The sequence below is a fragment of the Microcebus murinus genome, chromosome 19 (assembly GCF_040939455.1).
Source record: "Microcebus murinus isolate Inina chromosome 19, M.murinus_Inina_mat1.0, whole genome shotgun sequence".
Classification (NCBI taxonomy): Eukaryota; Metazoa; Chordata; class Mammalia; order Primates; family Cheirogaleidae; genus Microcebus; species Microcebus murinus.
In genome coordinates, this window is record NC_134122.1 from 3,619,541 (window position 1) to 3,645,011 (window position 25,471).

The window sequence follows — 25,471 nt, forward strand, 5'->3', positions numbered from 1 at the left end:
TATGGAGTGCCACCTGTGTGCTAATGCTGCTCTGTTCTCTGCCTGCTCCCGGGAAGCCAATGTTCCAGGGGAGTCACAGTCACCTCGGCTATACCAGTAAAGATGCAGAGGCCCTGGCAGGAGGCTGCTCTCCCAGCCACGGTGGGGCCTGGGCAGCAGCCCAGGCTGCCCTGTTCTCTCAGGGGCACAGCCAGTAAGGGCAGCTGCCCAGGGGTACACTCTGGGTGGTGACATGGGTGGGTTCCAGCCCTGGCTCACCTTTCCTGCCAGCACCAGCAGCCTGGAGTCCGGGTCTAGCAGGGGCACCAGAGACCTGGGGAGAGGGCCAAGTGGCGATGGCAGGTGAGGGGCAGTGGGAGAGTTGCAAGCCCCGTGACCCAGGCAGGAGCTCCAGACAGGTGCCCCAGCACCCAGGAGCTCTCAGCCCCTCCCACCACATCCAGCCTGGTTGCTGGGACCCTCTGCCTCCTCTCCCTGTGCCACCAACAGGCCCAGGCTGGCACACACCCACAGCCCAGCAGCTCGTCCCCTGGGCCCTCCACCTGTGCACCTGCATCACTCCAGGACTCACGCTGGGCCTGGGCATGGGGGAGCTCAAGCCAGATCCCATCCCCTGTGATCCTCCAAGAAGACCCCACATACATGCTAACCCTGTCCCACCTGTCGGCCTAGACACTGGGCCTGCATTGCTGGGGATGGTGACGGGGTCATTGCCAGAACCAGGGAGGCCCCCACCCCACCCAGTGCTGCCTACCCAAATCTGCACCAAGTTTCGGGGGCATCTACTCAGTGAGCCCATGCTCTGTGGGCCTCAACGATATCTTAGAGACTCAAGACCCACCCCCCCACGCTGACCTGGAACCCTCAAGCCAGAGCCAGAGTCGAGAGCCCAGGAGAAGGGGCCCTTCAGCTGCCGGGCCCCCTGCCTCCTCGGGGCTACGGCGCAGGCCAAGAGGCTGGCACGGTCCTCCCATGCCCTCTTTGTGCCCCAGGTGGAGGCACAGCAGGAAGGGTGGGAGCTAGGAACATAGACAGCAGGCTGGGAGCCCCCAGGGCCCCGCCACTCTCTGCCCATCTCGGCCTCGGCCACTGGCCGTCACTGCCCAGGGACTCACACTGCCCGTCCCAGGCCCTGAGGAGGCCCCTTTTCAGCCCCAGCCGTCTAGGAGCTGCCTTCCCGCTTCTGGGGGAGTGGGGGGCCCAGAAAAACTCTGACGGACACCTTGCCCCGTTTCTTGCTCCTGGCTTCTTGTCCCTGGGGACCCACAGGCCTGGACTCCCAACCTGATGCTGACACTCACCCTCAAACAGAAACCAATCCCCACTGTGGTCCTGGCGGTCAGAGGTCACCCAGCTGTGGCAGCTGCCTCTATCCCTCACCCAGGCAACAAAGGGCCCAGCCCTGCTCCCACGCCATCCCCTCCTGGCCAGCTGCCCCCCACGTCTTCCTGCCCACCTCCCCAACCTGCCAGGAGCCACAGTGGGCTGGGAGTCTGGGTGGGGCTCTGAGTGTCTCCACAACTTCCTGGAGTGCCCTGGGCCGGTCACCTGTGAGTAACACAGGCCCCTAATTACCCCGGCGGCCAGGGTAGCCCGACTCAGCACTGCCCTTCTCAACTTAGCCTGACCACTGCCTGCTGCGGTAGAGCAGGTGGGTGGGGGACAGAGGTACTGTGTGACCTGAGGTGCCCTCCACACCGACACTGGCTCCCAGAAGGGAACCAGCAGCATGACCCCTTCAGTAGCTCTAACAGGGCTTTCACTCAATCATTCATTCATTGACAATCATTCATTCCTTTGATGAGCTGGTTTATGCCCAGCCCATGGCTGGACCTGCAGGTATGGCCACAGATGAATGTGACAGACCCCACCCCTGTCCTTAAGTTGGTCACAGCCTGGCAAGAGAGGCAGACATAATCCCACAGACAAATATATGAAGGAAAGGTTCTTTGAGGACATGAAGTGGGGGGCAGGGGACTGGCCCAGGGCCAGGAGGGACAGAGTGCTCCCTGCAACCTAAGATTATGGAGAAGTCAAGCATGTCACAGGAGAGGGTTCTAAAGTGAGAGCAGCATATGTGAAGGTCCTGTGGCAGGTGGGTACAGGGCCTGTTGGAAGACGGAGAAGGACGATGCACCCAGTAGTCTGGGCAGTGAGGGTGAGGGGATGAGGCTGGGCTGGAAGGGCAGAAGCTGCATGGAAAGGCCTGGTGCGGGAGAGGTGAGTTCTGCCTCCAGCAGTCAAGCGACAAAAAGCTAATGGCCTGTTTTAAGCAAAGGGGGATAGAACATATTGGCACTGGGCAGGGGTCACACTGGCTGCTACGTGGGGACAGGCCAGGAGGAACAGGAGCAGGTGCAGCTCTGCACAGAGGCTGAGAGCAGGTGGGCTGGGCAGGGGCTCCTATGGCCCCCTGCTGCCCTGGTGGGGACTGCAGAACAGGCCTGCGGCTTCCATCGTGGCACTGATGGCTTATCTGTGCACTGAACCAGCCTCCTAAAGAAGCCTGGCCTGGCCAGCCTCCCTCACCCCGCCCCTTCAGCCCCAGCCAGCCGGCCCACTGACTCAGGCGTTGGGGGTAAGGGGGCAGGAAGCCAGGGAGGGCAGGGCTGGCTCCTCCGACAGGTCAGGCCAGTCTTCCTCGCCTCAGGCGGAGCCATATGGGCAGCTCTGCCAGGCAGGAGCATCCTGCCCGCCTCGGCACAGGCAAGGGAATGGGGTCATGGCACCCAGTCCCAAGGGCTGGCCAACAGCTGGCACAGGCCTGACCCAAGGCATCTTTAAGAGAGCCAAACTGGGTCTGGGTCCAGAACGCTGGGCACAAGCCTGGCCTGGCAGAGGGCCAGTGGTGGTGAGAGCTGGTGCCGGCACCTCTCCCACTATAGCGTGGGGGAAGGGCTCTGACCCTGACCCAGTCATGGGGCCTGCCCAGACTGGAGAACACAGGAGGTTCAGAGTCCAGGTCTGCCCCCAGCCTTCAGCCCAGGCCCTGGAAGTAGAGGACAACTGTGGTACCAATTGGGTGATGTGAGGGGGTTCCAGCTCACAATGCCAGCTCCAAGGATGGGTGGCTAGGCATAGCAGCTCCCAACCCTTTCTCGGCTTTTCCCTCCAGCCTCTCTCCCCCTTCATGTCCCTTCCCACCAACTCAGACAGCATGTCATTGCCCCTGATCCAAAGCAGTCCAGGTTCTTCGTCTGTCCCTGTCATGCAGGTTAGGCTGTTAGGACCCTTGAACCTAACCCACACTCCCTAGTCCCCAGCCTCCACAGAGGCTGCTGGTTACCCGGTTCTAAGGGGGTGGTAGAAAGGTTGGGCAGACTGGGGATGGTCCCTAGAAGCTGCCCTTGAGCCTCTGGGTGGATGGGACCTATGTGAGCCCAGGGCACAGGGTTGAGGGGGGTGGACACATTACGAGAACTGGCCACAGAGGTGAGAGGCAAGAGTCGTCAGAAAGTCCTGTTTCTAGGGAAAAGCCAGGCTGGAGGCTCTGGGACCTTCCTCCCTGGCCCCAGGCATCTGTAGATGCTCTTGAGGGCCTCAGAGGACACATGGCCCAAGGAAAGAGGCAAAGGAATAGTTTGGCAAGAAGCCACATGGCCCTGATGGCAAACTCAGATGCTTCTGGGGCCAGGCAGGAAACTGGAGTGAAGAGCCTGGCGTGGGACGAGAAGGAGAGGCAGGGACTAGGGTGACCCGTGAGCCTTGGCCAGAGGGGGAAGCTGTCACTCAGCCCCAGGCGAAAGTTCCTGTTAAAGACAAGCTGGGAAACCCCATTTTAATGTGAAATCACCTGACATTGCAATGTTGGCCATGCCTTCAAAGTTTTAAAAACTCCCAGCACTTAGGGAGGCCAAGCCTAGAAGATGACTTGAGGCCAGGAGTTCCACACTAGCCTGGGCAACATAGTTAGACCCTGTCTCTACAAATAATAATAATAATAATAATTTAAATAGCCAGGCATGTTGGCACATGCCTATAGTCTTAGCTACTTGGGAGACTGAGGCAGGAGGATTGCTTTGCTTGAGCCCAGGAGTTTAAGGCTTCAGTGAGCTATGATCATGCCATTGCACTCTAGCCTGGGTGACAGAGCGAAATGCTCTTTAAAAAACAAAACAGGCTGGGCGCGGTGGCTCATGCCTGTAATCCTAGCACTCTGGGAGGCCAAGGCGGGCGGATTGTTCGAGGTCAGGAGTTCAAAACCAGCCTGAGCAAGAGCGAGACCCCGTCTCTACTATAAACAGAAAGAAATTAATTGGCCAACTAACATGTATAGAAAAAATTAGCCAGGCATGGTGGTGCATGCCTGTAGTCCCAGCTACTTGGGAGGCTGAGGCAGGAGGATTGCTTGAGCCCAGGAGTTTTGAGGTTGCTGTGAGCCAGGCTGACACCACGGCACTCACTGTAGCCTGGGCAACAAAGCAAGACTCTGTCTCAAAAAAACAAAACAAAACAATGGGGGTGGTGTCCGGACCTCTGGACCCCGCCCTCTGCAAAAAAAATTAAAACAAAACAAAACAAAACTCTCATGTAGGCCACACTAAACATCCCTAAGGGCCAGGTCCAGTCCAGAAGCAGAGGTTCGCAAGCCATGTGCTACATCTACATATACTGAGAAACGTGTGGGGTGTGCAGCCCTGCCTGTCCTAGAAGGGGCCCTGTGGGGAGAAGACCCTGAGGAGGAGACATCTGTAAGGTGACTGTTGCAGACGGACCTTGCTTACCCCTGACAATGACTGGACAGAGGCTATCCTGCCTTCCGAAGGCAACTGAGTCCTCCGGAGACTATGCAACCCTCCAGCTGGTGTGGCCCAACCTCCCGGGACAAGCCTTCAGGCCCCCTAAAGACTGGAGCTGGCCCAGCCAGAGGCTTTGGCTGCAAGCTGGGCTGGAGGGGGTGTGAGTGTCCCAGGGCTCTCTGGAAGTTGGGAGCTGAGCTGGGTCCCCAAAGGCTCTGAGGCATGACTCTGACCACAAACACGGAGGGTGAGGGAGGGGGGCAGAGTATTTTCCTGGAATCCTCCAAGGCAGGGGATTTTTCTGGACTAATCCAGCCCCTGGCATCCGCCCCTACTGCCCAATCAAGGGCCACTGTCAACTGCAGGCCAGGCCCCACCCACTGACAGTGAGCTCCCCCCATCCTGGACTTGAAGCTGGGGCTTGGGCAGACCCTCCCTGCCCTTCCTATCTCAGTCCCTTTGCCTAAGATATGGGGTGAGGGGCTGCAGGGATGCTCCCAACCCCGAGGGCTGTCAGGGCTAACAGGACCCCAAACAGATTTGGCATGAGAGTTTGCACTTAGGAAGCTTTCAAAAAGGCTTTATGTGGCCTGCTCGGGAGTTCTCTGAAATTGGGATTAACCACCACTAACACGCTGAGGGATTTCACCTAAAAATCTGGATTTCCAGTTCTCTTAAAATCCGCAGCTCTGGCAAGCTGGGGCTGGTCATGAGGCCTGAGCCCTCTCACCAGCCTCGCTCCCCGACCCTCCGCCTCGCCAAGTCTCCATGGCCCTGGGAGCTGTTTCTCCCGTTTATGCCACCTGCCCGGGCTCCCTCAACAGTCGCTTTGCTTTTACACAAAAAGCAGGACCCCGCCAGCATCACACAGCCAATAGCGCAGACACACCGGAGCCCGGACTCGAGCCGAGGCCGCGCGAGGTCCCGCCGGCCCAGGTCGGGGGCGGCGGGGTGAGACTCCGGCCGGCGGAGCGGGGGCGGCCCTCGGCGCGGGAAGGGGCAGGCCTCCAGGCGGCCCCGCCCCGGCCAATGGGGAGACGCCCCGCCCCCGCGTGCAGCGGCCCCGCCCCCCCGGCTCTTAAGGCGCGACCCGCCTCCTGAGAGCCGACTCCGGAGCCCAAGCCCGGGGCGGGGAGACGCGGACACGGCTGTCTCGGGACCCCGGCCGCCCGGGAAGGACTGAGGCCGCAGCCCGCCCTGCCCGGCTCCCTCCGCTGCAGCCTTCCGGTGAGTCTCTGCGGGACTGGAGGGCTGCGGACGGGACCGGGGCGCCACGGTCAGGCTGTGCACAAGCGCCGTTCACGCGCGGACCCCCGCCGCGTGCACACGCACTCGCCGGCGAGACCGCGGCCCCCAGCCCCGCAGTCACCTGGGCCGACGGGGCGCGCGGTGGGCAGGCCCGGTGCGCCTCCTTCCCGGGCCGTCCTGGGGCGCTGGCAGCCCCGCGCCGGCCTGGGTGCGCGCTGGTGTGTACAGTGAGCCGGCAAGGCTGCGAGCAGACAAAATAAACACCCCCCCCCCCTTGCTTCCTCCTCCCACGGCTGGGCCCTCCGGCATGACCAGTTTTATGAATCAAACCCCTTTCAGGCGATGGTCAAGCCGTGGTCTTGGGTTACTTCTCCTCCTCGGGTCGGGCAGCCCAGTGCCCCTGTGCGGACGGGCTGCATAGGGTCCTCAGGACCCTTGTCACTCAGCACAGACCAGGGGGCTGCAGATATGCAGCGCTGGGGAGGGGCTGGGGGATGGCTGGTAGGTATCTGATGGCCTATTCTTCCAGGTGGGGGATGCACCTTGGCTGCCAGGGCATTTAGTGCCCGAGGTATCAGGGTGCCCCATCTTTGCCTCTGCCAGGGATAGGGCTTTGCTTGGCCTGCAAACCTAATGGCCTGGAGCCAGCCTAGTCCTTTGTGTCCTGGGCTGGCAGTGCTGGGGCTTGAGGACTGCTGAGGTCCCCTGTGGTCATTGGCAGGCTGGCCGATTGGTGCCAACCATTCTGCCTCACGCCTGGTTCGTTAACGATTACCATGCCAAGGGCGCTGACCGCCTCGCCTGCTATGGCCCAGGGGTAGAATCTGCAGTGTGAAAGAAAGAAGAGGTCCTGAGGGTCTAGATGTCCCTCTGCTTAACTTTTGCACCAAGGGCAAGTGAGGCTCTGGAGGCATCAGAACCTAGAGCCCCCATCCCCAGGCCAAGAGAGAGCCTCCAAGGCAGGAAACTGGACAAAATCTGAAAGGTCCATTCATGCTAGGCTGCACTTTGGGTATTGGGGTTGTAGAAGGGTGGCCAGGCTGGTGCCCTCTGAGTGGGGTCCATCAGAGCCAGCCCAGTGGGCAGTGAAGTCTAGTATGAGCCCAGCTATTAGCAAAGCCCAGCAGAGCTGGGACAGGCTGTGGGGGGATGGGGAGCAGTCCCCTGGGTTTACTGTCTTCTCCCAGGGGAGTCAGCCCCAGAGCTTCTGTAAACAGAGTGTCAGAGGCAGGAAGAGGGCTCTGGCAGTGAGCAGCCCAGCTGGAGTCCCTCCAGACGATTATCTAGCCTCTCCTGGGCCCTAGGAGGGAGGATGAGCACACGTGCCAGCCTAGGGGCCTGGGTACTGCCTGTCCCCACCTCCCCCAGCCTGCTGCTATTGCCCACTGGAACAGCCACCCTGAGACCTGTGGGTCCAGAGGGTCAGATGGGGGTGGGGTGGGGGACCATTGTCTCAGGGCATTTGTTCAGATGACACTACCCTCTCCACACTCTCTGGAAATGGGGGAGGGAATTTCAACACAAGGAGCCCCTCAGAACTGCCCAGGAAGGCACCTCTAGTAGGCAGCCCTGGGCCAGGTGATGCCCTGGGCAGCAGAGGGGTCCGTAGCTCCTAGTTCCCATTACTGACACCCCCACCAACAGCCCCTGGGGGAGCTGGGACAAGTCCGAAGTAAAGTCAGTCCTTGTGGGGGCTTATAAGTGGATCCCACCACAGGGCTGGGCAGCCCCTTCCTCCCGGGCAGCTCCCACCTCAGCAGGCTGGCTGCACAGTCCCACCTCGGTGAGCAGAGGCGAGGCTGCTCATAGAGGCATCCCGGACCACTGGCAGGCCCTGAGCTCGTGGGAAGGGCGGTAAGGCCACCTAACTGGGTTAGTGACCCCTCCTAGAGCCATCCTCAGCTCTCCTTGTAGTCCCCTCCCTGGGCTGGGGAGCCCAAGGCTCTGTGCTGCCAAGAAAACCAGCTCCCCTCACTGCTGTGGAATTTTTGTGAGTTCTTAGAGAGGGGGGAGGGCACATGGCTGTGTGTGTGTGTGTGTGTGTGTGTCCCTGTCCGCCCGCGCAGGAGCACGGCCCAGTGGGCGTGTGTCTGGCGTGGGTGTGTGTGCGTGCGCGTGACTGGGGCAGGGCTGTGTCTTTGGGGCCGGGCAGGGGTGCCTGGGGAGCCTGTGTGTGCTTGGGGAGGGGCGGGGGCTCAGCCTCCTTCCTTTTATCGGTTTCCACATTCCAGAGGCAGCCAGATCGCTTTCCCTCTGCTCCTGGCCCCAGGCCTTCCCGCTTTTCCTCATTCCAGCCCCCCCCCCAGAAGGCTGGAGGAGGCTCCCTCTGGCCACCTTGGTTTTGGGGGGTTGGGGATAGGCAAAGGGCCAGCTTTTCTCTAAGGTTGGGGACAGCCCCCACCAGACTCCTCCTGGGGAATGCAATAAGGCTCTGACATTCCTCAGAGGCTGCCGGAGAGATTTAATTAAGGAGGGAGCTGGCGTGCACTGGGAAGGAGCTGGGGCAGCCGCTGGGGCCCCTGCTGGCCCTGGGCCCCAAGCCCGGCTGGGCAGTGACAGCCATGTGGGGACAGGGTTGTCGCTCAGTGACCAGGGGTCTGCTCTGCCTCCCCAAATCATTCCCACCTGCCTGTTGATCACAGACCCCAGTAAGGGCCAAGAACCCTGGGAGACTGGTGGGGATAAGGCACCCTGCCGGGGCCACTCCCTTCTCAGACCCCTGGGCCCACAAGGCTTGGGGCTGGCAGCCTCCCTTGGTGACTAAGGTGTTATTCTGGCAAGTTCAGGGTTAATTGCAGGGCTAGGGCCTTACTAGATGGGTGCTTAGCCCTGGGTGTGGACAGGGCCCAGCTCTGATGGCATCACACCTGCCGCCTGCCAACAGTGGCATCTGGATTGGCCCATTTCTAGTTGGGCTGCAGCCACCAAATAGCTCCCAGGGCTACAGGTGTCCTCCCCCAACAGGTGGCACCTCTCCTGACTGAGATGGCACGTCCTGCTACCCTGAGGGCTCACTTGAGCTGGGGACTGGCCTTAGTCACTCGTTTTCCTGCCCTGGGCTGACAGGTCTGGCAGCTGCCAGGTCACCCATAGTGCCACTGAAGGCATCCACCTGGGGCCAGGCCAGTCCCTGGGTGGAGGGAGGAGGAGGAGGGGCCAGTTCCTGCTCTTCTCTCAGCCCTGCCAGCTGGTCCACACCTGGCCCAGAACCCAGAGTCCCCTCCCTGGACAGGGAGATGAGCTGACATCCTAACTGTCCCATTTGCAACCCTCTGCTCTGGTGTCCTGAACCCTGGCTGGGCAGAGCACAGCACTCACCCAAGGATCTTTTCCAAATACAACTCTGCCTGGGCCTCACCCCCGGAAATTCTTACTGAATTGGTCTGGGGGTGGGGCCCAGGGCATCACTATTTTTAAAAAGCTTCCTGGGTGATTCTGATGTGCAGCTCTGGTTGAGCAGCCCCTGGGGGGCTGTGGGGGTCACACGCTGAGATGGAAGCCCACGGAGGGCCAGTAGCTCAGCTGAGTGGGTGAGGTTGCAAAGTGAGTGTGTGTCAGACTGACTCTTGGCTGCGGCATTGTTATCTGTGGAATGGACAGAGCTGGCCTGGGACGGTGGATGGAGCAAGACCAAGAGGCTGAGACCAGTGGGGACCCCCAGCTTAATCACTAGCCAGGGCATGGCCTCCCCACCTGGAGAGAAGGCATAGCCAGAGCAGCTTCTGAGGAACCTGAGGCCCTGCCCCCTCTGTGAGGGCCTGGACTGAGACCCTTGACTTCTCTGCCCTGCTGGGCCAGGGACTACTCCCAGGGAAGGGAGATGGGGCAAACCCAGCCCAGGCCCTGAGCCTCCTCGGACACGTCAGCGAAACCGGAGCCAGCCGTCCTGGCCGCCGGCACGGTCCCGCCTGCCTGGAGGGGGTTGGCAGACTCCCGGGGCTGGGCCCCTGCCAGGCCTGGCTGGCCGCGCGGAGCAGAGCGCAGAGCCCAGGCGGGCCAGCCCTGGGAGCCAGGCCCCGAGCACAGGTCAGCTCTGCAGCACCCGAGCCTGTAGGGGGAGGGGCTGTGCGGGCCTCTGGCTGTCTGTCCAAGCGCATCCCCCTCCTGCCCAGCACACAGCCTTCCCAAGGAGTAGTGAGAGACACCAGCCCCAGGTCTGGTGTAGACACCCGGGTCCTGCTCCCCCCCTACGCCACCCACCAGCCCATCCCTGCCTGACCCCAGGTGTGCGTGTGAGTGGGTGCCCACAAGTGTGTCGGGTGGGTGGGTCCTCCTGAGAGTTGACATCGCAAATACCCAGTTTTCCTTACTCATAGGGCTCCTCCCTGAGGTCACATGCTGAAGGGGGCTCACCAAGGGACAGCTCACCCCTTCATACACCTGACTTCCCCACCCTCTGAAGGCAGAGGGCAGCCTCAGTGCAGAGGCCTTGACCCTGGACCAGGGGCCTCCTGTCCACATGAGGCTGATACAAAGCCCCTCCCACCGAGGCATCATCACCCTCGAGGAAGGCAGGGCTCGGGTTTTATGGGTGACACTCCAGCAGCTACTGTTTACTGACCACTTAGCATGTGCTCTGAGTACAAACCAAACCACCCTGAGAAACAGCAGCAATGATTAGCCCCCACTGCACAAACGGGAGCTGGTAGGGGGTGGCGGGCAGGCTGTGAACCCTGGTGGTCGGACCATGACACCCTGTCCCAGCTACTGCCCTGGAGGCAGCAAGGCCTGACCGTAACACCTGCGTCCTGCCTCTTTTCTCCACACCGGGGACTGAGGAGCCCTGGAGGAAGAGGGAGACCCTGCACCCTCACTCTTGCCCTCTGCCTCCTGTGCCCTTGAATCCCAAGGCTGCCTCCAGAACTCTCCCTACACCTTTGGCAAAGAAAAAGGTCTCACCCCCTGCCCTGGCTTAACAGATCACAGTATCAAAGCCAGGCCCCTTGTCCTGCCAGAGCTGCTGTGATCATGGGCAGCGCAGGGTACAGCAACCCCTGCGACGACCCCCGATGAGACCCCACACCACCACCCTGTGCACACACACACCAAGCATGCCCAGACCAGTGGGATGTCTCCCAGGACTTCTTTTTTTTTTTTGAGACAGAGTCTTGCTTTGTTGCCCAGGCTAGAGTGAGTGCCGTGGCGTCAGCCTAGCTCACAGCAACCTCAAACTGCTGGGCTCAAGCGATCCTACTGCCTCAGCCTCCCGAGTAGCTGGGACTATAGGCATGCGCCACCATGCCTCGCTAATTTTTTCTATATATATTTGTTGGCCAATTAATTTCTTTCTATTTATAATAGAGATGGGGTCTCGCTCTTGCTCAGGCTGGTCTCGAACTCCTGACCTCGAGCAATCTGCCTGCCTTGGCCTCCCAGAGTGCTAGGATTACAGGCATGAACCACCGCGCCTGGCCCCCAGGACTTCTTAAAAGAACTTCCTTATTAAATACAAACAGAACAACAAAACACCACAACTCCAGAGGGAAAAGGGGTTAGGGCTGCTTACGCCAACTCTGCAGGTGGGAAACTGAGGCCCAGTTGAGAGAAGCCTTGGGAGTCTATTTAGGGGCCAAACTCAGGCCTCTGTCTCCTGCTGCCCAGTCACCTGTCCCCTCCCCGGTCAGCCTCTGCCCTCTCTGGGTTCACTCCCGGGGCTGTCTGATGTCTCGGTGCCAGGACCCATGGCAAAGCGCCCCTGAGCTGCCTGCCCGTGGCTGCAAACTATAGGGCTTTCCATAGCCCCTGCACTGGCTCCCTGCTTCCTCACCTTGCTGCGTGGGGTAGAGTCGGCACTCAGGTGGAAAAGCTCACCCCTGCATCTTGGGGGGCAGGAGGCAGGCTCACTGCTGCCTGCCAGGGTCTCCTCAGCCCAGGACCCCCGTCCCTTTCCCCACCCACTCAGATGTGCGTTTCTGAGTTTCCTACCTGTCAGCCATCTTGCCGCCCACCGCAGACAGACCCACAGGGTCCCTCCCCGCTTCTACTGACTTTGCTGATTAAAGGCCCAACAGATCATGAAGCCCAGCGCTGTCCCCCTCCCCAGTGCAGTGGTCAGCATGCCCCAGCACGTGCCCCAGACCCCTGTGGGCCAGCCTGGACATCCGGCCTATCCGTGCAAAGTGCACCACATGCGTCCTGCCCCTGCAGCCCTGACACGTCCCAGATGCGCAGATGAAGAAGCTGAGGTGCTGAGAGTAAAGCGGCTGCCTGCAGCCTCGCAGCTTGGACACCTCCAAGCCCAGGCTGCCTGCCTGGAGTGAGAGCTCTCAACTATGACCTTCTGCCAGGCCCACGAGGAGCTGAGGCCACAGTGGAGGCCAGGCTGGCCACGTGCAGGGCCCCTCCCACCCTGGAGCCTGGCTGCTCCTTTCTTGACCCCAGTCTGGCCCCGCTGGGAGGGCTGATTCAAGGGGAGGTGGCCTCACCCCCCACGTGGATGGGGGTGGGTGGGGGTCACTTACAGCCCACATCTGGAGGCCAGGCCGCACCCCTGTCCTCTGAGTCAGTGAGGGTGGAGCAGGTCCCATGGGGGGGAGCAGGGGGGTGGGCCCAAGGGCCATAGGTCATCAGACCCCATGGGGTGGTGCCGGCAGGGCCAGAGACACACAAGTTTGGTATCCCAGGGTTTGGGATACCAGCTTCATCTGATGCCCGAGGGAAGGCCCTGCCCAGCTGTTCACTTAGCAGAGATGAGCTAAGTGGGCTCTGGAGACCCCTGGAGCAGAGGCAAACAGGGTCTGGCCTGGGGAGGTAAGAGGGGGGCCCCCACTGGCCTCTGAAGGGTGTTCATTACTCATGGGTGAGGGGTTGGAGGCTCCTGGGGGAGACTACCCCACTAAGGGATGCGGCCAGTGGGAAGGGCCTGTAGGGACCCTCTCACCTCTGGTTCTTATCAGGAACCTGGGGGACAAGGCCTCCTCCCTTCACCTTTGGCTGGCCCCAGACCTCAGTGGCCACTTCACCAGTGACTTGTCTAATCTGTTCTGGACTACCTGCCCCTCCTCCTTACATTCCAGGAGCCCATAAATGGGTCCCTCCCCCAGCCTGGGGCAGAAGCAGGCTGGGTGGGGGGTCGTGTTACCTAGGCTGGCCAGTGTGGGGGAAGTGGGGGAAGGGGAAGCTGGCCCAGCACAAAAGGCCCTTGTGCAGGCAGGTGCCTGAAGGGGGAGGGGTGCTGCCCGCCACTGTGCAGGACACCTCCCAGGAACAGGCTGGTATCCCACCAGAGGGGGCGCCAAAGGTGAGGGCTGCTCCTGGGTATGGCCCCCAGGAGCCACAGGGGAGAGCTGTGGACCCCTCCCGTCTTGGCAGTGCCAGCTGAGAGCTGAGCCCAGGGTGGCTGGTGGGGCCCCTACCCCTGCTGCCTCTGGAGGCCGTGGACTTCATCACAGGCGGCAGGATCTGGGCTCCAGCTCAGACTTGCTGGCTGGGCAATGGGCACCTCCATAGCCCCACTTTCTCCCGTCACCTGGGAGTGATGAGAATAGCTTCTCCAGAACTGGCTGCTGGGGGAACAGAGGTGACTATAAATGTGTAGTGGGTGCTGGCATGTGGGAGGGACTTGGCATTGCTGCTCCCCTCTGTCTCAGGCACCCAGCCCAGGGCACACCCCAGGAAGTACAAGATGAAAGAACTTGCAGAGCTTTTACAGGCCTGGTACTGCCTGTGGGACCACCATGTAACCAGAGTCCTGTCACCTAAGCCCTGGGGACTCTTACCTCTAGCTCTGTCATCAGCCTCAGAGGCAGGGGACCTGAAAGGAGGGTTCCTGCCTCCCTGATCCACACCCTTCTGACAGGGGACACCTGCCAATGGCTGCAGCTAGTCTCTGCCCCCTCCTTCAGGAACTTTTCTGCTGGCCACATCCTGGCGAGCCCGCAGCCCCCATCCTGGGCAGGTCTGACTTCACAAGTGGAAAAACACCGATCCCATAGTTTCCATGTGAAGTCTTCCCACTGTGGTCTCTCCTCGTTTGGAGGAGGGAGGGCCGTGGAGCGTGGTGGCTGGGGCCGGCGGCCGGGGCAGCCAGCTTCTCTGCTTACGCGCCTGGCCGCCCTGTCTCTCCCAGACGCTGCAGGGAGGGGCTGCCACTCCAGGACCCATAGTTCTCTCTCCTTCCCTACCACTGTGCCAAGGAATGGTGGAAGGACTGGCCACGGAGGCAGAGGCAGAGCGCCTGGGGTTCTGGAGGAGGGAGCACTTGCTGGGCATCAGCCCGCTGAATGCTTGTGATAGCCGACATCATACGGATAAAGTCACATAGCAAGAGAGTGACGGGGCTGGGTCAGGAGCTGGGTGGCTGCTCTGGGGCCCTGACTTGTACCTATGGGGCTGTCTTGCACTTGGTGGGGAAAGTGATGAATTCCATCTGGTCCTCTGACTCACAGTCTCATCTTGGCTTCCTCTCTGCCCCCAGGGACAGAAGATGCCCTCCAGGATACCCCTGCCACCACCGCCTCTGCTGCTGCTGCTGCTTCTGCTTGCCCTGGGTCCCAGGGTGCAGGGCTGCCCATCTGGTTGCCAGTGCAGCCAGCCACAGACAGTCTTCTGCACCGCCCGCCAAGGGACCACGGTGCCCCGAGACGTGCCACCCAACACAGTGGGCCTGTACGTCTTCGAGAACGGCATCACCACGCTTGACTCGGGCAGCTTTGCCGGACTGCCGAGCCTGCAGCTCCTGGACCTGTCACAGAACCAGATCGCCAGTCTGCCCGGTGGGGTCTTCCAGTCACTCGCCAACCTCAGTAACCTGGACCTGACTGCCAACAGGCTGCACGAAATCACCAACGAGACCTTCCGTGGCCTGCGGCGCCTTGAGCGCCTCTACCTGGGCAAGAACCGCATCCGCCACATCCAGCCCGGCGCCTTCGACGCACTCGACCACCTCCTGGAGCTCAAGCTGCAGGACAACGAGCTGCAGGCACTGCCCCTGCTGCGCCTGCCGCGCCTGCTGCTGCTAGACCTCAGCCGCAACAGCCTCCCGGCCCTGAAGCCCGGCATCCTGGAGACCGCCAACGTGGAGGCACTACGGCTGGCCGGCCTGGGGCTGCAGCAGCTGGACGAGGGGCTCTTCAGCAGCCTGCGCAACCTCCATGACCTGGACGTGTCCGACAACCAGCTGGAACAGGTGCCGCCCGTGATCCGAGGCCTGCGGGGCCTGACGCGCCTGCGGCTGGCCGGGAACACCCGCATCGCCCAGCTGCGGCCTGATGACCTGGCTGGCCTGGCCGCCCTGCAGGAGCTGGACCTGAGCAACCTGAGCCTGCAGGCTCTGCCCAGCGACCTCTCCGGCCTCTTCCCGCGCCTGCGGCTCCTGGCGGCTGCCCGCAACCCCTTCAACTGTGTGTGCCCCTTGAGCTGGTTTGGCCCCTGGGTGCGCGAGAGCCGTGTCACGCTGGCCAGCCCTGAGGAGACACGCTGCCACTTCCCGCCTAAGAATGCTGGCCGGCTGCTCCTGGAGCTCGACTATGCTGACTTTGGCTGCCCGGCCACCACCACCACGGCCATGGCGCCCACCACGAGGCCCGCGGTATGGGAGCCCACCCCCTCGCCGTCTAGTTTGGCTCCCACCTGGCCCAGCCCCACGGAGCCAGCCACTGAGGCCCCCAGCCCACCATCCACTGCGCCACCAACTTTGGCACCTGTCCCACAGCCCCAGGACTGCCCTCCCTCCACCTGCCTCAATGGGGGCACCTGCCACCTGGGAGTGCGGCGCCACCTGGAGTGCCTGTGCCCCAAGGGCTTCACGGGCCTATACTGTGAGAGCCAGGTGGAGCAGGGGACGCAGCCCAGTCCCACGCCAGCTACCCCCAGGCCACCTCGGCCCCTACCCCTTGGCATCGAGCCAGTGAGCCCCACCTCCCTGCGTGTGGGGCTGCAGTGCTACCTGCAGGGCAGCACCGTGCAGCTCAGGAGCCTCCGCCTCACCTACAGGAACCTGTCGGGCCCTGACAAGCGGCTGGTGACACTGCGGCTGCCCGCCTCACTTGCGGAGTACACTGTCACCCAGCTGCGGCCCAATGCCACCTACTCCATCTGTGTCATGCTCCTGGGACCCGGGCGGGTACCCGAGGGTGAGGAGGCCTGTGGGGAGGCCCGCACCCCCCCAGCCGTCCGCTCCAACCACGCCCCCGTCACCCAGGCCCGCGAGGGCAACCTGCCACTCCTCATCGCACCTGCCCTGGCCGCGGTGCTCCTAGCTGCCCTGGCCGCAGCAGGAGCCGCCTACTGTGTGCGGCGGGGACGGGCTGTGGCAGCAGTGGCTGAGGACAAAGGGCAGGTGGGGCCAGGGGCTGGGCCCCTGGAGCTGGAGGGGGTGAAGGCCCCCTTGGAGCCAGGCCCGAAGGCACCTGAGAGTGGCGGGGAGGCCCTGCCCAGCGGTCCTGAGTGCGAAGTGCCGCTTATGGGCTACCCAGGGCCCAGCCTCCAGGGGCCCCTCCACGCCAAGCCCTACGTCTAAGCCTGGGAGAGATGCACAGCCTGGGGGCCGGGCTCTCGCCATGGAGCCGACCACTGCCCTCCTGCTGCCACCACAAGAAGTTCTCAGTCCCTACAGTGGGACACATGCAGGCTGAGGCTGTGTGACAACCGGTCCCTGCCCCTCTCTGGACCTCAGTGTCATCTGTGAGATGCTGTGACCCAGGAATGCCTGCGAGGACGGCACCAGCCCAGCCCTCTGCAACGTGCCATCCCTGGGGCGGGCGCGGTGGGCCCTGCTGTGTGCTGGTAACACAGGCCAGGGCCCTGCGGGGCTCCCTCAGCCCAAGGGGACTCTGGGTCAGTGAAGGAACCCCCAGAGCGAGAGCAGCAGCGGGGGCGTGCTGGGGGACGGGCCGTGTGGCTCAAGCCTCGGCCCTAGGAATCGAAGGAACAAAAGAAACTGGAAAGGAAGATGCTTTAAGAGCGAGCTTTGCTTTTGTTTTTAAAAGTATATTTATAAGAGATCCTTTCCCATTTATGCTGGGAAAGTCTCAAACTCAGAGACAAGAACTTTGCTTTTTGTAAGACAAACGATGATATGAAGGCCTTTTGTAAGAAAAATAAAAAACACAATGAAATGAGTATGTTCCTCAGGCTCAGCCCCAGGGCACAGGGCTGGAGGGGCCGTGGAGGGACAAGCTGGCAGCTGGCCCCTGCCCAGCATCCCATCTGCTCAGGGCTGTGCCCAGGAGGGCGGCCTTGCCAGGTGTCCTGACCCAGATGGTGTCCACCGCAACCCGACTAAGGCCCAGGGCTACCTACAGTAGCCCCACCCAGGCCCAGCCTCCTGCCAGCAGGCGCTGTGGTGCCTGCGTGTGAGGCAGGGACAACAGGGTCCCCAGGGAGGTCAGGGCTGCCTCAGGGCGGGTCTGACAGGCAAGTCACTGCCTGCCTTCCTCTAGGGAGGGGCACTTTGAGCTGCCTCATTCCAGGCCTCATGGATGGTCCAGGGACCAGGCAGCCCCCAGAGCCCCCCCGCAGGGTGGCCTCGCTGTAGAGCATGGTGGTGGGAGAGGAAGCACAGGTCGCCCAGAGCAAGGACCCTGCCTGATGGGTAGGTGGCCAGGGCAGCCGCAGGGACGGACCAGAGGGCTGAGGATGGCTTGCAGATGGTGCCAGGCTTGGTGGCCTCAGGATGCCCCTTCACCCCCTGAACTAGGGATATGCCCAGGCTTTCTGGAAACCCCGGAAGTGGGAGTGTTTTCCAGGAAGGCTGCAGGCTGAGGTGGGAGGATGGAGCTCCGTGGCTACGAGAGCAACGCAGCACCTTTTCCTGTTACTCTCAGCGGGGTGGCCTGGGAGGGATGAGCCAGCACCTTGCTCACAGCAAGTGGGGACAGCACCCCAACATCTGCTTGTGGGCCTTAGATGAGGATGCCAGCAAGCGAGGAGAGGGTTGTGCAGAGGCCCAGCTAATGCCAGAGTGAGCCTCCCAGAGGCCCCATGCCAATGTCCTTCCATGGGTCACGGCCCGGCCTCCGGCCTCAGCCCTGGCGGGAAGGCGGCAGACCCGCCAGGCCTGGGGAACAGGCCCTGTGGCTCAGCTCGGGGTGTTGATGTCAGCCCCGAGTCAGGCGCAGCCACGCGAGGCTCTGGATTCAATTAGCGGCTGCTGAGGGCTCTGGCACAAGGAGGGAGGAGGCGGGCGGTGGGTCCTGGCGGGCAGTGGGTGGTGGCAGTGGGCCTGGGTGGGGCCCCTTCCTCCTGAGGCAGTGGCGGCCCAGGTGGATTTCCTGTAGGCCTGGGTCCCATTAGGGGAGCAGCCAGCGAGCCCTGCCCCCCTCGGCAGCCTCCTCAAAGGGGCCTTTGTGGGCCTGTGGGCCTGGGCTGGACACGGCCGCTGCCGAGTAAATGTTTTCGCTGCAAAGCAAACCTGATCTGCTGGGACGGTGGGGCAGGGGGTGGGTGGCAGGACCCAAAGAAAGAAAGAGCCGGGGAAAGGTATTTGGAGTGTCCCGTCAGAGCAGTGGCTTGGGGAGGGAGAGCCTGGGCCAAAGGTGGACCAGGCCAAAGTGCAGCTCCCACCCAGGACAATCCCATGACTGCGGGCCAAGGACCAGGGTTGGCGGTGGGATGTGTTCACCCCCATCACCAGGTCCTGACTACAGCAGGCCCCTGCTGTTCAGGCAACTCGTACTCTCAGTTCATGACCTAAACTCCCTCTACAGAAGAGGCACAGCCTTGGAGAGACGAGATGGCAGCTTGTGCACAGCAAGTGGGGACAGGACCTGAACATCTGCTCACAGGCCCAGGATGAGGTTGCCAGCCATGCGGGAGGGCGCGGGGCCCCGCTGTGAGCCACATAAGCAACTAGCCCTGTGGGACAGGGAACCAGGGGGGTGGGGGTGGGGGTGGGAAGGGCGCAATACAGCTCCCCCAGCACCCTCATGTCCCTCTCACTCACACCCACGTGCATAGCACCTGACACAGGACGTGTCTCTGAACCTCCTAGACCAGAGCACAAGCTGTTCCTTCAGCACTAGGCTCTGCCGGTCCCTCTGGTTATCCCCCCACCTCCCCCCTTACCAAACGGGGAGCAGGCACATGAAGTGGGGACAGCCCACTGTGGACCAGCTGCCTAAGCCCTGCTTCACAGGTAGGACCCCAACAGGCTGAGGCTGGCCTGGCCCTGGCGCTCCCCATTTAGGCACGCCTCCTCCCGGACACTCCTCAAGTGAGAGGGGAGGACAGGACATAGGTGGGAACCTTAACGGGAGGCCCATAGGAGAGGACAAAGAGGGGGACGGGGCACGAGCTTGAGGCCAGACCCCCTGTAGCTCCCTTACGAGCTCACACTGTTCTGCCCAAACCAAGATGGAAAATCTGTAAAACGGAAGAATCGAGGGTGGTGGAGCAGACGCCATTGCCAAGCTCCCCTCAGCTGTGTCCACAGCTGACACCGCACACTTTCCATCTTCCGTCCAGATTCCCTCATGGCCCCAGAACCCCGGGCAGGCAGTGAGTGGGGCTCTGGCTTCCTGGGCACCCCAGGGTGCAGGGGACCCACCCTCTCTCAGAACAGCCTGGAGGGCGGCACACACCCTTGGTGTCACCAGCTTTGTGGGGGCTGGAGAGTCCCGGCTCCCTTGCCAATGGTGCCAGCCTGCTGGGGCAAGGGCCAGGGCTGGAGGACACTGGCCTGGCCGCCCATCTGGGAGTGATTTGAGAAATTCCAGTCCTTGCTGGTCCTTCGAGGCTATTCTTAACTGCTGTAATTACAGGGTCAGCCTTGGCCAGTGGCACCATGGGGTCTGGGCATCATTTACTCCTCCAGGGGCCACACTGGGGTTGGGCAGGGGATGCTTGTGTGTGTGTGTGGGGGGGTGGAGAATCCTGTCCCTGGGGGTGGAGTCTGGAAGGCAGGAAGTGGTGGGTGGAAGAGCACTTGATCGCTGGTCCCTGCCCGCCAACGCCTCTGCTGGGGGCCCTGCAGGGAAGGGGCTGTCTGGCTGGGGAAGGCCTGGAGAGCAGGATGCCAGGGCAGTCTAAGGCCGGCGATGGAGGCAGGGGACAGACACTGGACATGGAGCCTGGCGGCCCAGGAGCTCCGATTCCTGCTGGGCAGGGCCAGTCCTGCTGGCTCCTCTGAGTCCCCAGGGCCCAGAGCAGGCAGGAGGCTGAGGCCAGTGTGGATCACCCTCTCACCCCCGCGTGGCTTTAAGGAAGGCACTGAGTGTTGCTCAGCCTCGTCTCCCTCATCTGTAAAATGGGCCTCACCAGCTTCTCAGCCCCTCCCTGGTGTGAGAGGATGGGAGGGAGGGTCACCGTCACCCTGACCGCTACCCCTCCTCTGGGAGCTGTCAGCCAGGGGCAGCCCCTGGCAGGAGTTCTGCACTCAGGTGGGGGCTCTTCTGGAGGGTCCCAGGAAGACCCCGCAGCCTTCCTTGGCCCAGACACACCACCCTTGCTGCCACTGGGACTTGGGCAGGTCGCTGCCCCTCTGTGACTCGTTTCTTCAGTTGTGAAATGGAAGCAGGAGCTGGACAAGCCAGCTAAGGACCCAACAAACACTCCCAGATTCCCAACCTGGGACAGTCCCACAGGCCCCTCCATGAGCCACGACCGACACAGGCTAAGGCTACAGAATAGGGACCAATCCCTGACTCCTCCCCAGGCCCCGCCTGGCTTGGTCTCTGAACCTCCCCGAGTCTCAGTTTGCTCAGCTGTGATGTGATGTGCGTGGTCACACAGACTGAATGGATGGGTCATTCATAAACACTCGCCAGGGGCCTGCTGGTGCCTGGCTCCCGAGCTGCGGTGCACCAAGGCCACCCCTGCACAGAGCTGCCCTGCTGGGCACAGCCTCGAACCCTCTCCGCACGATTCTGGAGCGGATGGAAGGATGACGTGTACTTGGACCCCCAGGCTGCCTGGGCACCAGTCCCACTGGGGGACAGACCCCAGGAAAACCAGGGACAGCCGTGTGATTGGTGCTGAGCGGGCATCATAAACCACCACAGAGTTCCAGGCGCACCTGCATGCCTGCCAGTCCGTCCCAATACTGCCCCAGGTCCACCTGCATCGTCCTTCCTGTCAGAGCCTCGGGCCTCCTTGGGCCCTGAGCCCCACCAAGACGTCCATAGCAAAATCCAGTGCATTCCTGTGCCTCCCAACGACACCCTCTCCCCAATGCCAAAACACACTTGCGCTGACCCAGTCGTGAAGCCTGCCGTGACCAAGGGCCCACTCCACTGCCAGGGACCGGTTCGGCACCTCATCACCTGCTACTGGCACAGCCTGGGAGCACCTGGAGCACAGAGCGGGTTTCCTTTGCAGAGACCTTCACAGCCTGGTCACTCGGGTGGTCGGCCCGCCTTGCCGAGCCCAAAGCACGTGTCCATCAGGCCTAGACTCGGGACACCATCTGGGCCCTCAGCCCACTGTCCCACCCGACTGGCCGCAACTCCTACCCGGGCGAGGTGTCCAAGGTGAGGGAGGCCAGGGCACTGGAGAAGAGCCGGGTGTCCCAGAGCTTTACTTCACGCTCACGCATCTGTGGGGAGGTCAAGAGAGAGGCTCAGAGGGGCCTGTCCCTCAGCCCACCCCACAGCCCCCAGGGAACCCAGCATCAGAGGGCGCAGCCTGACAAGAGGGCACTTGCCCCACAGCAGAGCTTGGAGTGGGGGACAGTCACACCAGGGAGGGAGAGTTTGGGTTTTCATGTCCTGCCCCTTTAAGAACCCTTAGGTGACAAGGGACAAGGGGTGGTTCCCTCAGTGGACTCTGATCCCTATGGGGCCACCATAGCTCCCGGGGTCAGGCTTAGCTCTTGCAAATGGAATCTGCCAGTTTTCAGCAGCCCTTGGTCCCCTGGGGCTCCGACACCCGGCCGCACGGCCAGGCCGTATATGGACAGGCCTGGAGCCGGCCCTTAGTCCCCCGCCTCCCAGTGGCCTCACCCCGCCTCTTGGGGCAGGAGTTCAAAGGGCTGGACAGGTCCCCACCTGGCTGTGCCCTGCTCATCTGGGAGGAATTCCCTACCTGGTTGAATCCAGTGGACACAAGATGCTCCTGGGTGTCCGTCCATGCCAGCCGGCTGTCCCTGCTGTTCTCATGGGCCTGTGTGCTCTGCAGGACACAAGATGAGGAGTTAAGCCACCAGGAGCCCCCACTGGGGGTTGAGGGTCCCTGCAGTAGGCCTGAGCCCGGAAGTTCTGCTGCCCACCAGTCCCTCCTCCTAAGAGGGCCAGATGCAGCCTCGTTTACCACCAGGCCCCCTGCCTCAGTGCTGGGGGGCTATGGGCACCAGCACTCTCTTGCTTCTGCAGGTACCCAGAGGAGGCGCTTGGCTGAGAGTCCCCATGCCCAGGCTTTGGAACCCAAGAGCTGAGTGACCCTGGGGGCCCCACACCCTCCAGTAACCTCATTTTTCTCGCCTATGTGCGGGTCTCACGTTACCCATGCCACCTACTCCTGGGGCTGTTGCCATGTGGAAAGACAGGGCCTGCTGTGCACACCCAGGGGAGGTGAGGATTGCCGCTGCCTCCTGAGCAGGAAGCAGGGCTGGGGGCCAAGCTCAGGAACGTCCCAGAGAGGGCAGAGCAGTGCCCATCAGCCCTCCTGCGGTGCTGGAGCTGCCAGCAGGAAGATTCCCAACCCCAGGGAGGAGAGGGAAGTTCACATGGCAGGCGGGGCCCTGTCCCCCGGGCCCTGGCAGGGGGGAGCTGAGGGGGCTGGAGGAAATGCACACAGCTCCCTCCCGGCCACCCCGGCCCCTGGAGCCTGAGATGGAGGACCCTGTTTCCAAAAATAGCTCACCCCAAACCGTGGCCAGCTTCCTCCAAGCTTCCCACGATCTCCTTGGGAATGAATGAGGGAGGGAAGCAGCCGCGAGGAGCTGGCCCGGCGCCCCCTCCCCAGCCCGCACAGGCCGACCCCAGCGTGGGAGACCATCGGAAACAGCTCCGCGTTGTGTCCTTCAAGGGCTTTTCTTCCTTCCCACCAGGCAGCAGCCGGCACAGGAAGTCAGGGTTGGAGCCTGAGAACCAGGGCCCCACACCCTTCTCTCCACGTAAGAGGGGCTGCAGGGTCACAGCAAGAGGCCGCTGGCCAGACCTGCCCCCAACACCCCAGAGTGGGTCAGAAGTGTCATTCGGCTCTCGCCCTCTCACTGGTGTGCAAATATTACTGGTGTGAGCAGCAAACCAGATGGTTCCCAACGTGTCCACACATCGTTCATTCATTCAACAAACATGCCAGGGCCCCCGCCCTCACAAGCCAGGAGCCGGGCTAGGAGCTGGCAGTGGGCCAGACAGTTCTCAGATGAAGGGTTGGGTACTGGGGGAAGCAGTGCTGCTCCTTCATTTGTTCTCTCAGAATACAGATATTCAAGCCACACACTGCGCTAGGCACTGGAGACACAGGAACAAAACATAAAATGTCCCCAAGCCCGTGGAATATGCACGTTGAGGAGGCGCATATGGGCCAAATAGGAACACTGTGTCATGGAGCATTATCGTAAGTGCCATGAAGGAGCAGTGCGGAGGTCACGGGAGCAGGCTTTGGCGTTGGGCTGGGCTGCCTGAGCGAAAACCCAGCCCCGCTGTCCCTGGCCCCACCCCAGGATGAGCCCTCAACACCTCTGTGCCTCAGCTACCCTGTCTGTGAAAAGCACCACAACAGGACCTACTTTTGAGGACCGCTGCAGGAGTGTGAACACCTGCAAAGCGCTCAGGACTATGTCTGGCACATGTCCAATGTGCATTTTTATAGGATGACAATGGTACACTAAGTGTACAATTGAGAGAAGTCAACCTCAGGCGACATTCGAGCTAAGCCATGAGAGTGGGCAGGTGTGAGCCAGGCAGGGGACCAGCATCTGCGAAGAGGCAGGAACTGGCAGCAGAAAGGCAGGTGCAGCCGGCAGGGTAAGGGAGGCCTGCAGGCCCCGGAATGCCACTGAGTAAGGAACATCCATGGCCCATGTCTCCCACCTTCTTGTTTCACACATGGAGACCCGAGGCCCAGAGAGAAGAGGCCACTGGCCCAAAGTGGCCCAGCAACACAGCTGTGGGCCACCTCCTGTTAGCCGGGCCATCACTGCTTCCTCAATCTGCACAAGTGGACCTGAGGCTCAGAGCAGTTGACAGACTTGTACAAAGTCACAGCTAGAAGACAGCAGTTGATAGACTTGTACAAAGTCACAGCTAGAAGGCAGCAGAGACAGGACAGGGAGAAGCCCAGGACAACAGCTGCCCTCCAGACACCCTCTGGTTTCCAGCAAGCACTGCAGGGAGCTCACACTGCCGGAAGAGCCAGGCCTCTAGGCATGGCAGCATGCGCTGTGAGTCCTGCGCTCCCAAGCGGTCAGCCCAGCTGGGATAGGGGCATTGGGGCGGGAAGTTGCCCAGGTGGGGGAGGAGAGTCAGTGGCCACGCCCCCCAACCCCTTTCATCACTAGAATGATTTTCAGTATCAAAAATGAAAAGTTCTTCTTTGCTGACCTCAGATTCACATTCCCCTGGGCTGGCAGGGGGCGACACAGTGCTGCCCTGAAGCCCACCCCTGGCACAGGAGGCCCTGCGGGAAGGCACCAGAGGCCGGACTGCGGGTTTCCCTCCTTGAGGCAACATGGCCAGGCAGGTCCCGCTGGCCCTGCAGGCAGCAGGGCATCCTGCTCATGGAGAAGCCCCAACAGGGCTTCACCGTCCCCCAGTCCTCCCACACCTTGGCCCTGAGAAGAGAAGGGGAAGGGCTGTGGCCAGGCAGGGCCAGCCCGACCACAGGGGCGCAGGAGGGGAGGCGCATACCCAGCATTCCAGCTGGGGCAGCCAAGTCCCCCTCCGTTGCCATGGCAACACTTCCTATGTGGGGCAGGGCGGCTGGGAGCAGCCCTGGGCACCTTCCTGGGGCGAGGACCTGCTCCAGGGGTAAGACCCCACCACCCACCCACTCCCCTCCTGGGGGCTCAGTGCTAGATGAGAGGCTCCCCCAGGCCAGCTTGATGCACGGGCTCAGGGCACAGGCTTGCCTGCCACACCAGAGGGTGCCACTCGCAGAGCAACCCCCAGCTTTAGTGCTGCTACTTCCCTGGAGCACCCACAGCTCCAGGGCCTCCCCCACCCCTTCTCCCCAGTGGCCCAGGTACAGGGAAGGGGCAGCAGCAGGGGCCCTGGGTCAGACAGATGAGCCCGACACTGCCACGCTGTAGTAGGACCCTGGAGCAGCTATAGAACCACCATCCTAATCCTCGGTGTCCTCACCTAGAAGAAAGTCGAACATGCCAAGTGCCTTAGACATAATAAATGCTCACACTTGCAATCTAAAAACAAAGTAGGGGTGTGAATGGAAGAAACCACCCAGGGACGCCCTGCTCCAAGCTCAGGCCCCAAGGCAGGGCCCCAAGAAGGCAGCAGAGGGGGACTGGCCCTCATGGCTAGCCTTGGGGCCCTGGGGACAGCACAAGGCCCAAGTGAGGTGAGAACCAAGTACACAGAGGTTGGGGAGGAAGACAGCGCACCCTCCCTGGCCCTCAGTCACAACCCCCCAGCCTCCTGAAAAGGCGC

General features: G+C 61.9%; 2 protein-coding genes across 2 annotated transcripts in view; one reads left to right on the plus strand and one right to left on the minus strand.

The window, feature by feature from the left end:
- CORO7 (coronin 7) overlaps positions 1 to 25,471 on the minus strand; it is a 55,916-nt gene that overhangs the window by 7,511 nt on the left and 22,934 nt on the right. Inside the window, exons 8-10 of the mRNA XM_012743748.2 lie at positions 21,948 to 22,034; positions 21,377 to 21,459; positions 259 to 313 (exon numbers count right to left, since the gene is read on the minus strand). Coding sequence (XP_012599202.1) covers positions 259 to 313; positions 21,377 to 21,459; positions 21,948 to 22,034 — 225 coding nt within the window. The remainder of the gene's footprint in view (positions 1 to 258; positions 314 to 21,376; positions 21,460 to 21,947; positions 22,035 to 25,471) is intronic.
- Positions 5,852 to 17,047, plus strand: VASN (vasorin). The gene is made up of 2 exons (XM_012743749.2): positions 5,852 to 5,966; positions 14,404 to 17,047. Exon 2 carries the CDS (start codon positions 14,413 to 14,415, stop codon positions 16,444 to 16,446), a length of 2,034 nt encoding a protein of 677 aa, XP_012599203.2. The 5' UTR covers positions 5,852 to 5,966; positions 14,404 to 14,412; the 3' UTR covers positions 16,447 to 17,047.